General features: G+C 34.1%; 2 protein-coding genes across 3 annotated transcripts in view; one reads left to right on the top strand and one right to left on the bottom strand.

Annotated features, from left to right (window-relative positions):
* Positions 1–1,216: 1,216 nt before the first annotated feature.
* LOC142985597 (uncharacterized) lies at positions 1,217–9,849 on the bottom strand. Its single transcript, XM_076133872.1, has 4 exons — positions 9,429–9,849; positions 8,743–8,833; positions 7,559–7,677; positions 1,217–6,588 (listed from the first exon to the last, which is right to left on the bottom strand). The coding sequence occupies exons 1-4, from the start codon at positions 9,565–9,567 to the stop codon at positions 6,413–6,415; spliced, it is 525 nt and encodes a 174-aa protein (XP_075989987.1). The 5' UTR covers positions 9,568–9,849; the 3' UTR covers positions 1,217–6,412.
* Positions 9,850–11,177: 1,328 nt separating this feature from the next.
* Positions 11,178–14,864, top strand: part of LOC142985595 (calmodulin-like protein 4) — a 29,648-nt gene continuing 25,961 nt past the window's right edge. Inside the window, exon 1 of one of the 2 annotated variants that reach the window (XR_012960213.1) lies at positions 11,178–11,661. Coding sequence is in view for 1 of the 2 variants with exons in the window: in XM_076133868.1 (XP_075989983.1) it covers positions 11,359–11,661 (303 nt within the window). In the remaining variant the exon portion in view is untranslated. The remainder of the gene's footprint in view (positions 11,662–14,864) is intronic. The other variant, XM_076133868.1, reaches the window with a different exon arrangement.

The raw sequence follows: 14,864 nt of genomic DNA, 5'->3' as shown, positions 1-14,864 counted from the left end.
ACAGAGCTCTTACAAATTGTTATTTAAATATTGTATGCTGTGTGACGGCTAAATACGTGAAACTTTTATTACAAGTTCATACATACTATAATGCGAAAAGACTTTTTCCCCGACCTAATATGTGAAACTTTAAATAAGATAAGATCTCTGAACTATTTGATGCAATAAACAATTTTGAATTTGAATAAGTTATAAGTGACAACATGTGGTTCGAGCTCTCAGGTTAAGCTACACTTGCTAAGGTTGGTCTGCAGATTGGTGACCGTGTTATACATACTGAGTTCTTCAATGTTTCAGAAGGTACGTGCAGTTTTATTTTCAAAGGTCTTTGACAGTCGTTACTATATACAAGTAGTCTTACCGAGAGGTATCGTGTTATAACCCAGGTAACTGTGTTGTGGAGGTCAGATAGACAGTCGCTGCATGTAAAACACTGGTATTCAGCTGCATCCGTTGAAACTGGAACCCGAACAACATAGTTGGAAGATAGGCTATATTCTCCCTTTATAACTCGTCTTTGAAACTACATAATGAACCTCAATATTTAGTAACTGAGTGAAATTTAGACATAATATTCACTGCTTAAAACAAAAAACATAGGTACATTTTATTCGAAAAATTTAAATATTTTAAAAAGACCCCCATCAATTTCGCACTAGCATTAAAAAATTTAAGTACCCACATAGGACTTTTCTGTAAACCCGACAAAATGATTTTTTTTATACGAACTTTTTTTTTATTGGCCCTTTTTGTTTTAAAGCAGCGATATACACATCTATTTCAAGTGGCAATCGTATCCGTACCTTATTTTTAGTTAGGGGTAGAAAGCACCTAATGCTTTTTTGTATTAAAACAACGATATACAGACATTAATTGTTTAAATTGGAAATTGAACCTACATATTTTTGACAGCCTCCGTGGCGCAGTGGTTTAGGTCACCACGCCGATACCACTATGTCGGGAGGTCGTGGGTTCGATTCCCACACGGAGCAATTATTTGTGCGATCCACAAATTATTGTTACGGGTCTGGTTGTGCTTTGTGTCCGTTGTTTGTATGTTTGTAAAAGTCCCAGCGACACGAGAAATTCTTAGTTAGGGAGTTGTCTTTAAAAAAAAACAAAATAAAATGTTTTCTTAAGTTAGTTTTTTTTTAGTTAGGAATTGAAAGAACCTTTAGAGCACATATAGTTAAAGGGTAGAAATAAAACAATAGTATTATGTTTTCCAAAACGGTGTATTATTTGAAAATGTAACAATTACTATATTGATATGGCACTCGTGTTCGTGGTCCTTCTAATATTATACTTAACAATACTTTACACAAATATACATATATTTATACTAAATATATCATTTGTATAAACAAATGTCAAATTACATGAAACTTTCCTTTGAAATTATGCTTCAGAAATCGTAAAAAAAAGAGTTAATACTTTTTTTAACAATTTAATTTATACACGGGTAACTGGTTAAATAAGGGATGCTCGTCAAATGTAAATGCATTCATTTTAAAATCATTGACGAAAATATATCATTCTGGAAATTATTAGTAAGACATATTTTTTGATTGTACATTTTGATTCAAACGACTGTAAAACTGCCCGGAAATTAAAAATCTCTTCCTTTGTATAAAGTCGGTTCAGTAGTGATAAATACATAAATTAATTACAGAAATATTTTTATGCATCTAACCATTTTCTACTAAAATTTAGTTTATCCATTTCGAAAATGTTACTTAAAAATAAGATTCTAAAATTGATTTATATTTTCACATTTTTTCATTTTAAAATATAATTATGATAAATAAAAATGAAAAGTCGTAGTTATTATAATATAATATTGACATTATTATACTAAATAAATATATTTGTGTAAAGTAATACATACAATTAATAATTTAAATATATCTAAAGCCTACAAAAAGCACATTGTTGAGCTTATGTCAAAACTTACATCTATATAATTACAGTGAGATGATGACTGAACAAAATTATATCTATCTTGAAATTAACATAATAGACTGTGTCCATAAATCAATATCATTGGACAAATCACTACTCACTCCAATATTTTTATTTAAATATACAATTCCGGTGATAAATGACGAAAAATAAAAAAAAAATCTTTTAATCGGCTTCATTAAAGGAGGTTTTCAATTCGACTGTATGTTAACTGTTTTTCTATTTGTTACCTCATAATTAGAGTTCCGTATCAAAGGGTCAAAACGGGACCCTATTACTGAGACTTCGCCTCGCTCGCTAATTTTAAAATCCTTAATACCTGCTTTATTTTCAAGAGCGTTTTCCTTTTCACATATAGTCCAACATTATTATTTCATAATAAATTCGAGGCTTTACAAACTTACGAACTACGTCATTTCATGTGTACTGTCAAGTTAGTAATAGTTCGCACGTTTGTAATGGCACGAGTTTAACTTAGTCATAGTCACATGTATTTGTCATGACTCATGACGTAGTTCGTACGATTGTAATAACCTGAGCGTTTATTTCAGTCATCATCACACTGAAATTATTATTATTAATAATTAATTATCTAATTAATCGACTAGTTAAAACACACGCTAACATCAAACATTGGGTAACGCAAATAAATTATAATTATTTATCTATGGTTCTGCTTCGCTTTGTTTGTCTTTGGTAGACAATAGACTAGAAATTTGTCTAAATATATATAACCTAAAGGTGACTGACTGACATAGTGATCTATCAACGCACAGCACAAACCACTGGACGGATCGAGCTGACATTTGTCATGCAGGTAGATGTTATGACGAAGACATCCGCTAAGAAAGGATTTTGATCAATTCTACCCTCAAGGGGATTAAATAGGGGATGAAAGTTTGTTTGAAAATTCTGTCCTAAGTCACAAACCACGCGTACGAAGTCACGGACAAGTGTTTTTAAAAATACAATTGATTTAAAATAATCATACTTTTCTTAAAAATGGTATTATAATTCTTTATGTATATCTGTTAGGCTTTCATAGCTAAATTTGACACGATAATTTTTGGCATATAAATAAAAAAAACATGGGATGGGCAACCCTTATCACTTAGGGGTATGAAAAATAGATGTTGGCCGATTCTCAGACTTACTCAATATGCTCACGAAATTTTATGAGAATCGGTTAAGCCGTTTCGGAGGAGTACGGTAACTAACATTGTGACATGGAAATCTAATATACAAAATTCTCGCGTCACAGTTTTCGTTGCCATACTCCTCCGAAACGGCTTGACCGATTCTCATGAAATTTTGTGCACATATTGACTAGGTCTGAGAATCGGCCAACATCTATTTTTAGTGACACTTTTTTTAAAAAAAATTATGGCAAAATAACGTTTGCCGAGTCAGCTAGTTTTATATAAAAGACTAGTCTATTGTCTACCAAATATATTGTTAGGATATGGTCAAACGGTGTATATATGTATATATAAAATTATATATATTCACTATGTATTGGCACTGCAGTACAGAGGTAACTTGTTATCTACATCAACTAAATTTTAGTATTATGTAGTATTTATTGAAACTTAATTTACACTAATATTAAAAATGCAAAAAAAAATGTTTGTGACTCAAACACGCCAAAATGCTAAATTGAATTTGATTAAATCTGGTAAACATATAGATGACACCAATTAACGCATTTGATGCACTGAATTTCTCATTTTTAAATCTGTATTCATTTTACCCGGACGAAGTCGCGGGCATAAGGGAGTCTTGTGTATAATTTGATAAATATTTTTAAATTTCAACATAAGTGACAAGAAATTTTGTGCTAAAAGTTGTTTAATATTTGGTACATAGATCATATTAGGTCGGGGAAAAAGTCTTTTCGCATTATAGTATGTATGAACTTGTAATAAAATCTCTTTAGCTTCAAGAATCACAAATGAGTACACGGTTCATTAGGTTTCTTTCAGTGAGCTCGTGAGGTAGGCAAATATCGAGCTTTTTTGTGTAGAGAAAAGATTGTATTACAAGTTCAATGGGAAAAGACTTTTTCCCCGATCTAAAATTTTCGAAAAAAATTTTCTGTGGCAAGGAATGGCATCATTCCTTTTTAAACACGAGTGGAGCCGCGTGATTGCTAGTATATTTATGTAAAACATTAAGTTTCAACAAATAACAATAATAACATCTATATGAAAGCGATCAGTGAGTTTGTAAGGCGGTAGGTATAGGAAAATATTTAATTTGTCACACTAATCTTGAGTTAATGAGGTTCTTTAATTAACTGCATCAACTGCAAACTGCGAACTGCATACGACTGCAGACTGCAAACTGCATACGACTGTAAACTGCAAACTGCAGACAGCACTTCGCGTTACATGTTTGACGAATTCTGTGGCGCAGTGGTTAAGGTCGCCACGCTACTATTGCGTTGGGAGTTCGATTCCCACACGGAACAATTATTGCGATCCACAAATAATTGTTTCGTGTCTGGTTGTACTTTGTGTCCGTTGTTTGTATGTTTGTAAAAGTTGATGTGGCGAAACGTGTGTGAAAGACCTCTGCTTATTCTTTCTGATTTAATAGGCGTGCTCTAGATTATTAACTTAACCCATTCCAATCCCACTGTTGGGCAAGGGTCTCCTCCCGGAATGAGGGAGGGGTTAGGCCTTCAGTCCACCACGCTGACCACGTGCGGATTGGGGACTTTGCATACTTTCAAGAACTGTTCTAAACAACTCTGACACGCAAGGTTGCATCATGATGTTTTCCTTCACCATTAGAACAAGTGATTATTATTTCTAATACACACATAACTTTGAAAAGTCATTGGTGTGTTGCCTCGGGTTCGAACCGTCGACCACTTGCGTGGGAAGTACCAATTTATACCACTCGGCTATCAATGCTCAAGATTAGTGTCTCAAAAATCGTCAATATTAAATATTTATTTAAATGCTGTTTTCATTCATCATTAACAATCATCAAAGCTTTTAAAACTTTAAAACTAAAATGTCAATTTTAAGGTGAATTTTTGTTACACACATATTTGGTTCGGCATTAATCGGCCTATATTAATAGCCACCTCTCCACACAGCTTGTATCGCACGTTCCTAGTACGGTACAGTATAACGCTTGTGCTCTGAGAGAGCGATGTTGTTCGCGGGCGCGGGGAGGTGAGCGCGGCAACGGCTCCTTGCTTTCTCCTTACACAAACGATTGTTGTTTCATGCGCGATACAGTGTGTGTGTAAAGGTGACTAATATGTGTAGATAGATGAATGTTTAAGAAAAATGTCGCCGCGCCTGAATAAAAACCGAATTGTGCCGATCGCACCCGAAGGTACCCGATCGTCACAAGCCGAACAAGTGCAGTAATTGCTTCGAGTCGGTTTTGTTGTTCGATAAATACTGCAGAACCGAGTAAGTGTGTAGCATTAGAGAGAAGTTAATTGAGATTCATTTTTTTTAAATAAAATTATGTGAATTTAATAAAAACCCTGACATTTGTTTAAAAACAATTGGTGACTCGCGTAGTCTTGTTCACAAAGGTTTTTCATAAAATATGCGTTTAACATTTAACGGTAGTTTATCTATTCAATAGCGTTTTTTTATGAGTTTAAACGCTATTGAATAGACAAACTACCGCTAAATGTACCTCAGAAACTGAGGGTAAATCAGGGTTTTCATTAAAAATTTAGTTTTAACATGAATTTTGCACTTATTAGGTTTAGGAGTTAAAATTACTTTTAAATTTAACAATCCAAGGATTCCTAACTATAATTTAGTTAGCACAAAATATTAAATTAATTAAAAAGTGCTATCTAGCAGTTGCAAAAGTGCACAGGAGAAGAAATTTTCAAATGATGAGTATGTAATTTCGAAAACGACACATGTTACGCTATTTTCTACGTGACATACGTCCTTTTAGAAATGAAACACTCAATTTTATAATTTTTCGAGTCTACCAATTCGCGGTGTGGCGGATAATTTTAACAATATTTTTTTAGGATGGCAATTATTGTGAACACTTGAACAGTGTTGCCAACTGTTTTGTGTTGGTTTTTAATTAAAATTGTCCAATTTATATAATTTGTCTTATTTTAGCATTTCAGATTATTTCCATTATTTCCGTAATATAAATATTTAATGTTTTTCGCAGATATGCTGAACCAATCTTGATGTAATTTAGACTGGAGATAATGCCATTGCGTCGGAAGGTCGCGGATTTGATTCCACACGAAAAAAAAATATGCGATAAAGAAAACAAAAACTTAAACAAAACTCTGTCCATCATTTTGCAATCCTTATCATAGATGCCCTTTTAAATTTACCGCGTAATATATTGTTAAAATTATCCGCAAAATTTTCTTACAAATTACACAATCTTTACTTACAAGGGCACTAAGCTACACAGCCATTATTTTGCACTAGCAACACTATCAAACGTGTTTGTTCTTCACAGTGTTGCCAGGTTTCCGTCGCCGGAAGTTGCCCATTTGTCGCAATATTTGCGTGTTCTCATCATCTACTTCTCTGTCCATGCCGGAAGTGCCCGGGATTTGGCCGAAGAGTTTTAATTTCGTTGGTAGGTATATAAGGCCTAGGAGTGTTATTACTGGAAAGAAAAAAATACAATTATATATAGTTTTTTTATAGAAAGTAAAAAATACTAGTAGTGTCTGGCTTACCCCCGGTTTCAAAAGCGTTTTTTGTATGAGTTTCAATGCTATTGAATAGATAAACTACTGCTAAATGTACCTCAGTAACCGTAGAAGGTACAGATTTAAGTCACCACGCCGCTTTCACTGCGTCCGGAGGTCGTGGTTTCGATTCCCACACGAAACAATTAATTGTGTGATCCACAAATAATTGTTTTGGTTCTGGTTGTACTTTGTGTCCGTTGTTTGTATGTTTGTAAAAGTCCCCGCGACACAAGAGCAATTCTTAGTGCGGGTGTTGTCTTTAAAAAAACCATACTAGCTTATTCGCGCAACTTCTGACTGATTCAAACAATTATTTGTGGATCGCACAAATAATTGCTCCGTGTGGGAATTGAACCCACGACCCCCGACGCAATGGTAGCGGCGTGGTTACCTAAACTACTGCGCCACGGAGGCAGTCGATTAATATGGCAAAATCTTCATCAGGTCATTTAGTACTAATATAAATTAACTAGCTGACCCGCGCAACTTCGCTTGCGTCACATAAGAGAGAATGGGTCAAAATTTTACCCGTTTTTGCAACATTTTTTATTACTACACTGCTCCGATTTGTCGTAGCGTAATAATATATAGCCTATAGCGTTCCTCGACAAATGGGCTATCTAACACTGAAATAATTTTTCAAATCGGACCAGTAGTTCCTGAGATTAGCGCGTTCAAGCAAACAAACTCTTCAGCTTTATAATATTAGCATATTAGCATATAGATAAAGCTGTTTTAAAGTTTGTTTATTTGATGAAAATGGGCAAAATTTTGACCCATTTTCTCTTATGTGACGCAAGCGAAGTTGCGCGAGTCCTCTAGTCAGTTATAAGGCAAAACGTTCACCAGGTCATTTAGTACTAATATAAATGAAATACTTACTGTTCAACACGCAAGGGAACACGACGTAAAAGTTGAGGTCTGTTGAATGAAAGTAGAAAGCCTCGGTGAAGTATAATATTATCGTGAGCGTTAGAGACCAGTAGCCCATTGATACCACTCTGTAATATAGAAAAAAATAGGTAGATTCAGTCATTGTAACGACTATCATAAGAGTTAATATTTTACCTAAATTAATAAATGATTTGACGTTTTTAAACTCTCGCGACTTATACACATAATATTATAATGCAACGGGTCTTATACGCGATTGAAAATTTAAAGGTTAGGATACCTTATTTGCTGCCCGACGTTTCGATCGCATTACAACGACCGTGGTCACGAGCTGACGTCAGCAAATAAGGTATCCTTACCTTTAAATAAATGATTTGATTTTGATTTTGAGCTGTCTGGAAATTAGACCCTTTTATAGCAAATGTATTAATTTCCTTATGCAGGTCCACAAGAGCATATTAAGTTTATAAGTAAAAAAAAAACTGATCACTATGGTCAAATATGGGATACATAGGCATGTCAACTAATATTTCACATTTTAAAAAAATTGGTATGATAATAACCTATGTAATAACTTAAGGTCTTTAAAGTAACTAAATAGATTAATTGACTTGGTATTACATAGATCTCACAACTTTTTACGGCAGAAAGACAGAGCTGCGAGACTTGGGGTTTTTTACAGAATGTTTTTGATTGCATAAATACTTATGCAGGAGCAGTGATAGCCGAGTGGTATAAGTTGACACCTCCCACACAAGTGGTCGACGGTTCGAACCCAAGGTAACACACGAATGACTTTTCAAAGTTATGCGTGTATTAGAAATAATTATCACATGCTCCAACTGTGAAGGAAATCATAGTGTATATATAATTAGGCACCTTGCATGCCTAAAATTTGTTTAATACATTTACTGAGGGCATGCAAAGTCCCCAACACGCACTTGGCCAGCGTGGTGGACTCAAGTAGTACAACTACAGTACTTGCTGTAACAGTGAAGGAATACATAGCAAGCAAGCAAGTTACAGCAAGTGATAATTATTTCTCCACAAGAGCATATTAAGTTTAAAAGTGAAATAAAACTGATTACTATGGTCAAATATGGGATACATAGGCATGTCAATTAATATTTCAACATAAGGAATGATTTACAAGTAATAATATAAATACTTACGGTCTATAATGTATGTACAGTGTACAATGTATGAGAGCCAATGCTTTGAGCACAGAGTACATCCCCAACATTCTAGATATTGTGAAGTCACCTGGAATTACAACAAGTTTATTAATTAAACATTAGCCTATAAATAAAGCATTATAATGACATTTATGTGGTATGTGGATGTTAAAAGTAAATAGTAAGTAAGGGAGAGTGAAAATGATGATTGGAGAATGGAGAGAAAAAATATAATACAACAGGTTGATTTGTAAAAACCTATTCTGCTTATATACAGTTGAACTTTACAGCAAAAATAGTTTATTTAAAACCTTTAGACCCTACAATTATATGTACATTAAATCACAACTATTTAGGTATAGGTTTGAGAAAAAAAGAACACCACTTGTACAATCCATTTCAATTTTCCATTTCTTTGATGTTTAGTTACATTCCTATTAGATTCTTATTGATTATCTAAACATGTTCAGTCTAAACCAGTATTCTAGCATAATATAATTTAGCAGAAAGGAAGATAAAGACTAAACACAGACAGTAGGAAACACGTGTAGAACTTTTTATTGATCAAAACTCACGTGCTCGAAACTTCATAGCAATTTAAATATTACGACAATAAAAATGTTAATTAGAAATTGTTTATATAACAAAAACAGTACTTTTATAGACTTTTATGTGGTACTTACCGTCTAAATGCTCGTCCCCATTATTATTGAGAAACGATCTCCTTTCGATATAAGACCGGCCAGCGGTCCCTAGGTCCATAAATGCTACAAAAGCTATCCATCCTCGAAAGGCATACAAAACTTTATTCTGTACAGCCATTGCTTATAAATAATTAAAACTATTTTACACAACAGTTCCGGTACACACTTTTGACCTATTTGCAGCACTAATTATAGATTTAAAAAAACATTACAAAAGATTTATGGTAAACAGCTGGTTTTATTTCATTATTCCTAAATAAATAAGCGTCGTGGTTTATTTAAACTATCGCGTGTTTGTTACAGCGTGCATCGCAATGCGGCATTTTACCTGCAATATAGTTTTTGATATACATTTTATAAATATATTTGAAAATAACTTTGAAAAGGTGTTTCGCGCAGAATCGGCTTCTGTCAATTGTCATTACCTGTCAATTTAATGACAGGTATCCGACAATGCTGCCAGTAGTGGTAGCAATTTATAATTTCTACCAATGGTAGAAACATATTTAGCGCTACCTATTACTGAATAGCAAGCAACTTTGTCGTGTCACTCGAAGCTGCATACGACTAAATGTGTTTTTTTTTTAAATCTATAAGGAGTTTCATAAACCAAAACAACTTTTTTAAAGGACATGTGGTTTTGATAATAATAATAAAGATCTACCAGGGTCTGAGATTCCTATAAGAACGCTATCTACACTCTTATTTTCTTATTTTGGGGAATAACAGCGTCTGTAGAACATTGTTTTCCTTAAGAGTGCATCTGCTCTGAATCCTTTTTCATAGCGAGATTAGTCTGTATAGGTAACAGATTTATAGATATGTAGGTACCTAATCGATTCATTCAGCAGTGCGAACGTCAGAAATATGAAACGAAATAAACCATGGTACTTATTCAAGATTGCCTTTATTGTTACTGTGCGCAAGTCAATGTCAAAACTTGCTTCAAAATGCGCTAATGTAGGTATTGGAAACTGTGAACTGATATTGACAAATGAGTACCTACCTAGGTAGAATTTTGACGTTGACGTGCGCACAGTATAAAAAGACCGGGTGAAGAATAAAAAGACCGGAAAATATAAAGAATTTTAAATAATACGAAGTATGTTACGCTTAGAAGCCATTCATGTTGTTACTTTGCTTTCCATTTCAAATATTGACTAGTCTGTACGCGGTTTGATGTTGTTTGTCATGAAGGAGTATCTCGTCATTCTCCAGCCTTATTGCATTCACATTGATCCAAATACTTGTGCTATCTTCAGCCTTCTTTGCTTGACAAGTGAGCTAGATGATTGGGATAAAAGGAACAAACTAACTTTCAATAAAAAATGCTACAGTTCATATCTGTACTTTGCAATTTGCACACTATGTTCATACAACATGTTGAGCTTTTAAAGACCTACCGCAGGAAAATAGAATAATTTTTTTAGAAAAAAAAAGAACAGCTCATTAAATAAACATGCTGATAGAGGTTCTAGTGAGCTTTAACAGTGCATCATGCATGCTGTATGCTTTAGCCAAATATGCATGAAATTCAGGTTTACAATCGGCTTATGTTTGAAAGAAGTTTAGACTGAAGTCTAGTAAATAAGGATCTGGTGTTTATTAATATAATTTACTCAATGAATATCTAAATTTATTAAGAGCCAGAACAATTTGTTTGCGAGCTCGTCAAAAAAATTGCCATTAAAAATAATGTCACGTTATCCGCTCGAAACTGGTCACAAAATACCTAAAAATATCGTCGCCATATTGGTATTGTCAAAAACTTCGGGATATATTGGTGCCGATGAAAAAATGGTTTCAAGTCTTTTAATTAACGAGTTGATCGTTTTCGAGTGATCTTAAAGGACCAGCGGTGACTTTAGATGTTACGTTTGTCGTATGAGTTGTGTTATTCGGTTCTTAAATGATGTTTTCCATGGAGAAATGTTTAGGCCGTAGTGGTAATGGAACGGCGGAGGGTGCTGATCTTTTCGCCGGCGGTGGCGAGGGGTTGGGCAAAGAGGGAGTGCCTTCGGACGAAGTGGCTTCGGCAGTGGCAGCAGTCTCCGACGAGATCGGAGACATCCTGAAAGACGAGCTCGGGGACGCGGACAGGGCGGACCAAATCGGCGCAGAGCTGGCGGACCTGAGCGCGGAGCTCGGGCTGCTGGCCGGTCTCGCGGACGGCGAGCCCCAGCAAGACTTTCCGTCACTCTTCGAAATAGCCGTGAGTACCAATATGGCTGACTTCGCTGTCTCTTTCATTTATGTGTTTTTATACGGCTCTCGCCTGCAGTCTTCATCATATCCACTCCCAAGTGTCATTGAACTCTTCATAGGTAATCTAAGGCGTAAATCGTAATGTTTTGTGTACATTACACTGCATTATATGCATTGAAAAAACGTCTATATTAGCTATTGATTACTAATTGTTTGTGCAAACCTGTTTTAGCCTTACTTGATGAATTTTTATTCATAAAATTTTCATGATATTATTAGACATACTGGTTTTGGGTCTAGATGAGGATGTTTAGTATATATTTGTGTATAGTTCAATCCTCAGGTGGTTTTTTCATACATCTTAGTTGTACTTTTTTTGGTGCATAGATAATATATCTCTATATGCAGTATAGAAAAGAGTTTGGTACTAATAAGTATTTCATACCAGTGCACTTATTTAGTATCACAGACTGTTCTTTGCAGATTCAGTGCATATTCTCATTGATTAAAAAGATCTAGTTCACAATTTCTAATGTCTAAAGGGATAAAATTGAACTGATAAATATGTTGTAGTTCTGCTGCACTTATTCCTCATTAAACAAACAACCACTCATAATAATTACTAATAATTAACATTATCTATATCTAAGACAAGGGGGACTTCCCCATAAACTTAAGTTCTTTAGTTATTTAAAAAAACATCATGTGTTAAAATATTATTAAAACCTATACAACTGACAGTCTGATACCTTATTCAATAAAAATCATTACATATGCAATTAAAAAAGAATAACCGGCACTCTGTATGACAAGATGTATGAATGTGAATGAAGCAAGGGAAGTTTGTAAAGATTGTATCAAGTAGCATTCTTTGGTCTCTGCCTACCCCTATTGGAAAAGAGAGTGACATTATGTATGTATGTAAATAAGAATGTAGTGGTTTGAGACAGTTACTTTCATTAAGAAACACTAACTAATTCTCGCTTAGATTTTGTTTATGTGGAAAGAAATCCCAGGTCTTATTAAATTGCTTAAAATTAAAAGCATTTCTAATCATTTTTATGTATTAATAATATTAACTTGTCTCCCAGCACTTATTAAATTTCTTAAAATGAAAAAGCATCCATTATAGTTATCTACAAATAATATTGACATGTCTTCATATAGATACCTAGTATATGTATAAATTATATAGGTATTTACTTTCATGTCTTAGTGGTAAATGGAAGTATTGATTAGGGCTACATATTTATTTATTTACTCCGGAACCAGTGGTCTTGTGTGATAAGATGTATGTATGAACCAAGGGAAGTATGTAAGGATTGTATCAAACTTTGGTCTCTGCCTTCCCCTTATAGGAAAAGGGTGTGATATTATGTATGTATAATAAGCCAAATCTTTGTTCTAAGTAATATCTATTATCACACTTCTAAATATTTCAAGAAAAAGTATTGTTTTGTTTATAAGTGATCATTGATGCATTGTAAACAAACTTTTCATTTCATTTCATTCATACTGTTTACACAAGTGGGCTTTTATTTAACAAGAGAGATTAACTTGTAAGTAAATGTTAACTTCATTATTTCTTAATGTTCTTTTTTAACCCATTGCTGTCTCTCTGCTTGGCAAGGGTCTACTCCCGTAGTGAAGGAGGGGCTAGACCTTAAGTCTATGCCGACTAAGTGATTGTTAGGGACTTAGGATGCCTTCAAAGAATGTTTTAGAGTTCTCCCTATATAAAATCAAATTATGTTCTTGATTGTACATACATACATAAAATCATGTTATATGCTAAGGTTTAGGCAGAGGTGTGTGCATTATTAAGTCTTTATTATTTTTGTAACTGTATTCATTGTTGAAGACTCAAGTTATGAAGAATCAGTGTGAATACATACGTAACTAGAAATATTTGATTCATTTTGAAACTTTAGTCCCAACTTGAGCAGGGTGTGGAGGCCACTCTCCACCCACCAGGGTCTCATCAGGGTCCCAACTTCAAGTTGGGACCCTGATGAGAAGGAGACAGGCTCACGGGACTGCTGAGTCAGGCTTAGAACTATACAGTGGTCTTTTCTTATGTATACTAATGTATGAGAACGAGATTGTTATTGGCGAAATGTAGGTGTATTTCATACATTTCTGCCTGCATGGGTATAACATAGGTGATTTTATGTATGTACGTCTTTGACTGATAATGACAACTTATTTAGTTAATAGTCAAGGGTAAATACCTTTGTTATCCTAATATATGATAACAATATAAACAACATTATCATATAAATATGTTGTTATAAAAAGAAAATATAGGTTCCTTATCATTTTAATCCTACTAATATTATAAATGTGAAAGTTTTGAGTACGGATGGTAGGATGTATGATTGTTAGTCTTTCAAACAAGAACTAAAGATGATGGACAGATTTTAATGAAGTTTGTAAAATAGATTAACATATGATGCTTTTTCTTCAGGAAATAATTATAAATTTAAAAACAAACAAGCTTCAAATGGAGATTGCAGGATAGTCCTTTTGATTCATAGATTAACACATAGGATACTTTTTCTATAAAAAATATTATTATATTTAAAGACATACAAGGCCCAAATGGAGATGGTAGGACAGGTTCTTAGGTAGAGGTCTTTGCCCAGCAGTAGGATGCAGATTTACATAAGCATGGTATAAAGAAGTGTCTGCTAAGTTTTCCTCTGCACCCCAACGTCTAGAGTAGCAAGGAGGGGATGAAACAAAGGATCAGGAATGGTCGAAGTGTCAGCCAGGCATTAACTGGCACCCCCACCTCTAAGATAAGATAGGATAAGTGACTCTGTATCATTGACTATCATAAGTGTCAGCATTTGACCTAAATGAATAAATGATTTGATTTTGACTGCTATTTATGGTTTTTTTAGACAACTTGATTGAACAGTTAATTTAGGTATTCATATAACAATCCAATTGGAATGTTATATTCTAGTTATGTAGTGATACCAGGTTTTCAATGATCTCCATTTAATATACACATACATACATAATATTAGACCTTTTTCTCTTAGTGGTAGGCAGAGACCAAAGAACGTCACTTGGTACGATCCTTACAAACTTCCCTTGCCTCATTCACATACATACATGTTGTCATACAGGACCGCCGGTTACGTGTAGCACCTGACCTTTATACAACACATCACCGATATGATCTGTGTATGTCTTTCTAGG

The sequence above is a fragment of the Anticarsia gemmatalis genome, chromosome 30 (genome assembly GCF_050436995.1).
Source record: "Anticarsia gemmatalis isolate Benzon Research Colony breed Stoneville strain chromosome 30, ilAntGemm2 primary, whole genome shotgun sequence".
In the NCBI taxonomy this organism is placed as follows: Eukaryota; Metazoa; Arthropoda; class Insecta; order Lepidoptera; family Erebidae; genus Anticarsia; species Anticarsia gemmatalis.
The sequence above is the reverse complement of the archived record's forward strand: the minus strand, read 5'-3'. Positions and strand labels throughout refer to the sequence as shown.

Coding starts and splice junctions, on each gene's coding strand:
- LOC142985597 (XM_076133872.1), bottom strand. CDS start 9,567: ATGGCTGTACAGAATAAAGTTTTGTATGCCTTTCGAGGATGGATAGCT. Junction 8,834..9,428: donor TGGGGACGAGCATTTAGACG/GTAAGTACCACA, acceptor TTGTAATTCCAG/GTGACTTCACAATATCTAGA. Junction 7,678..8,742: donor CTGTACATACATTATAGACC/GTAAGTATTTAT, acceptor TCTATATTACAG/AGTGGTATCAATGGGCTACT.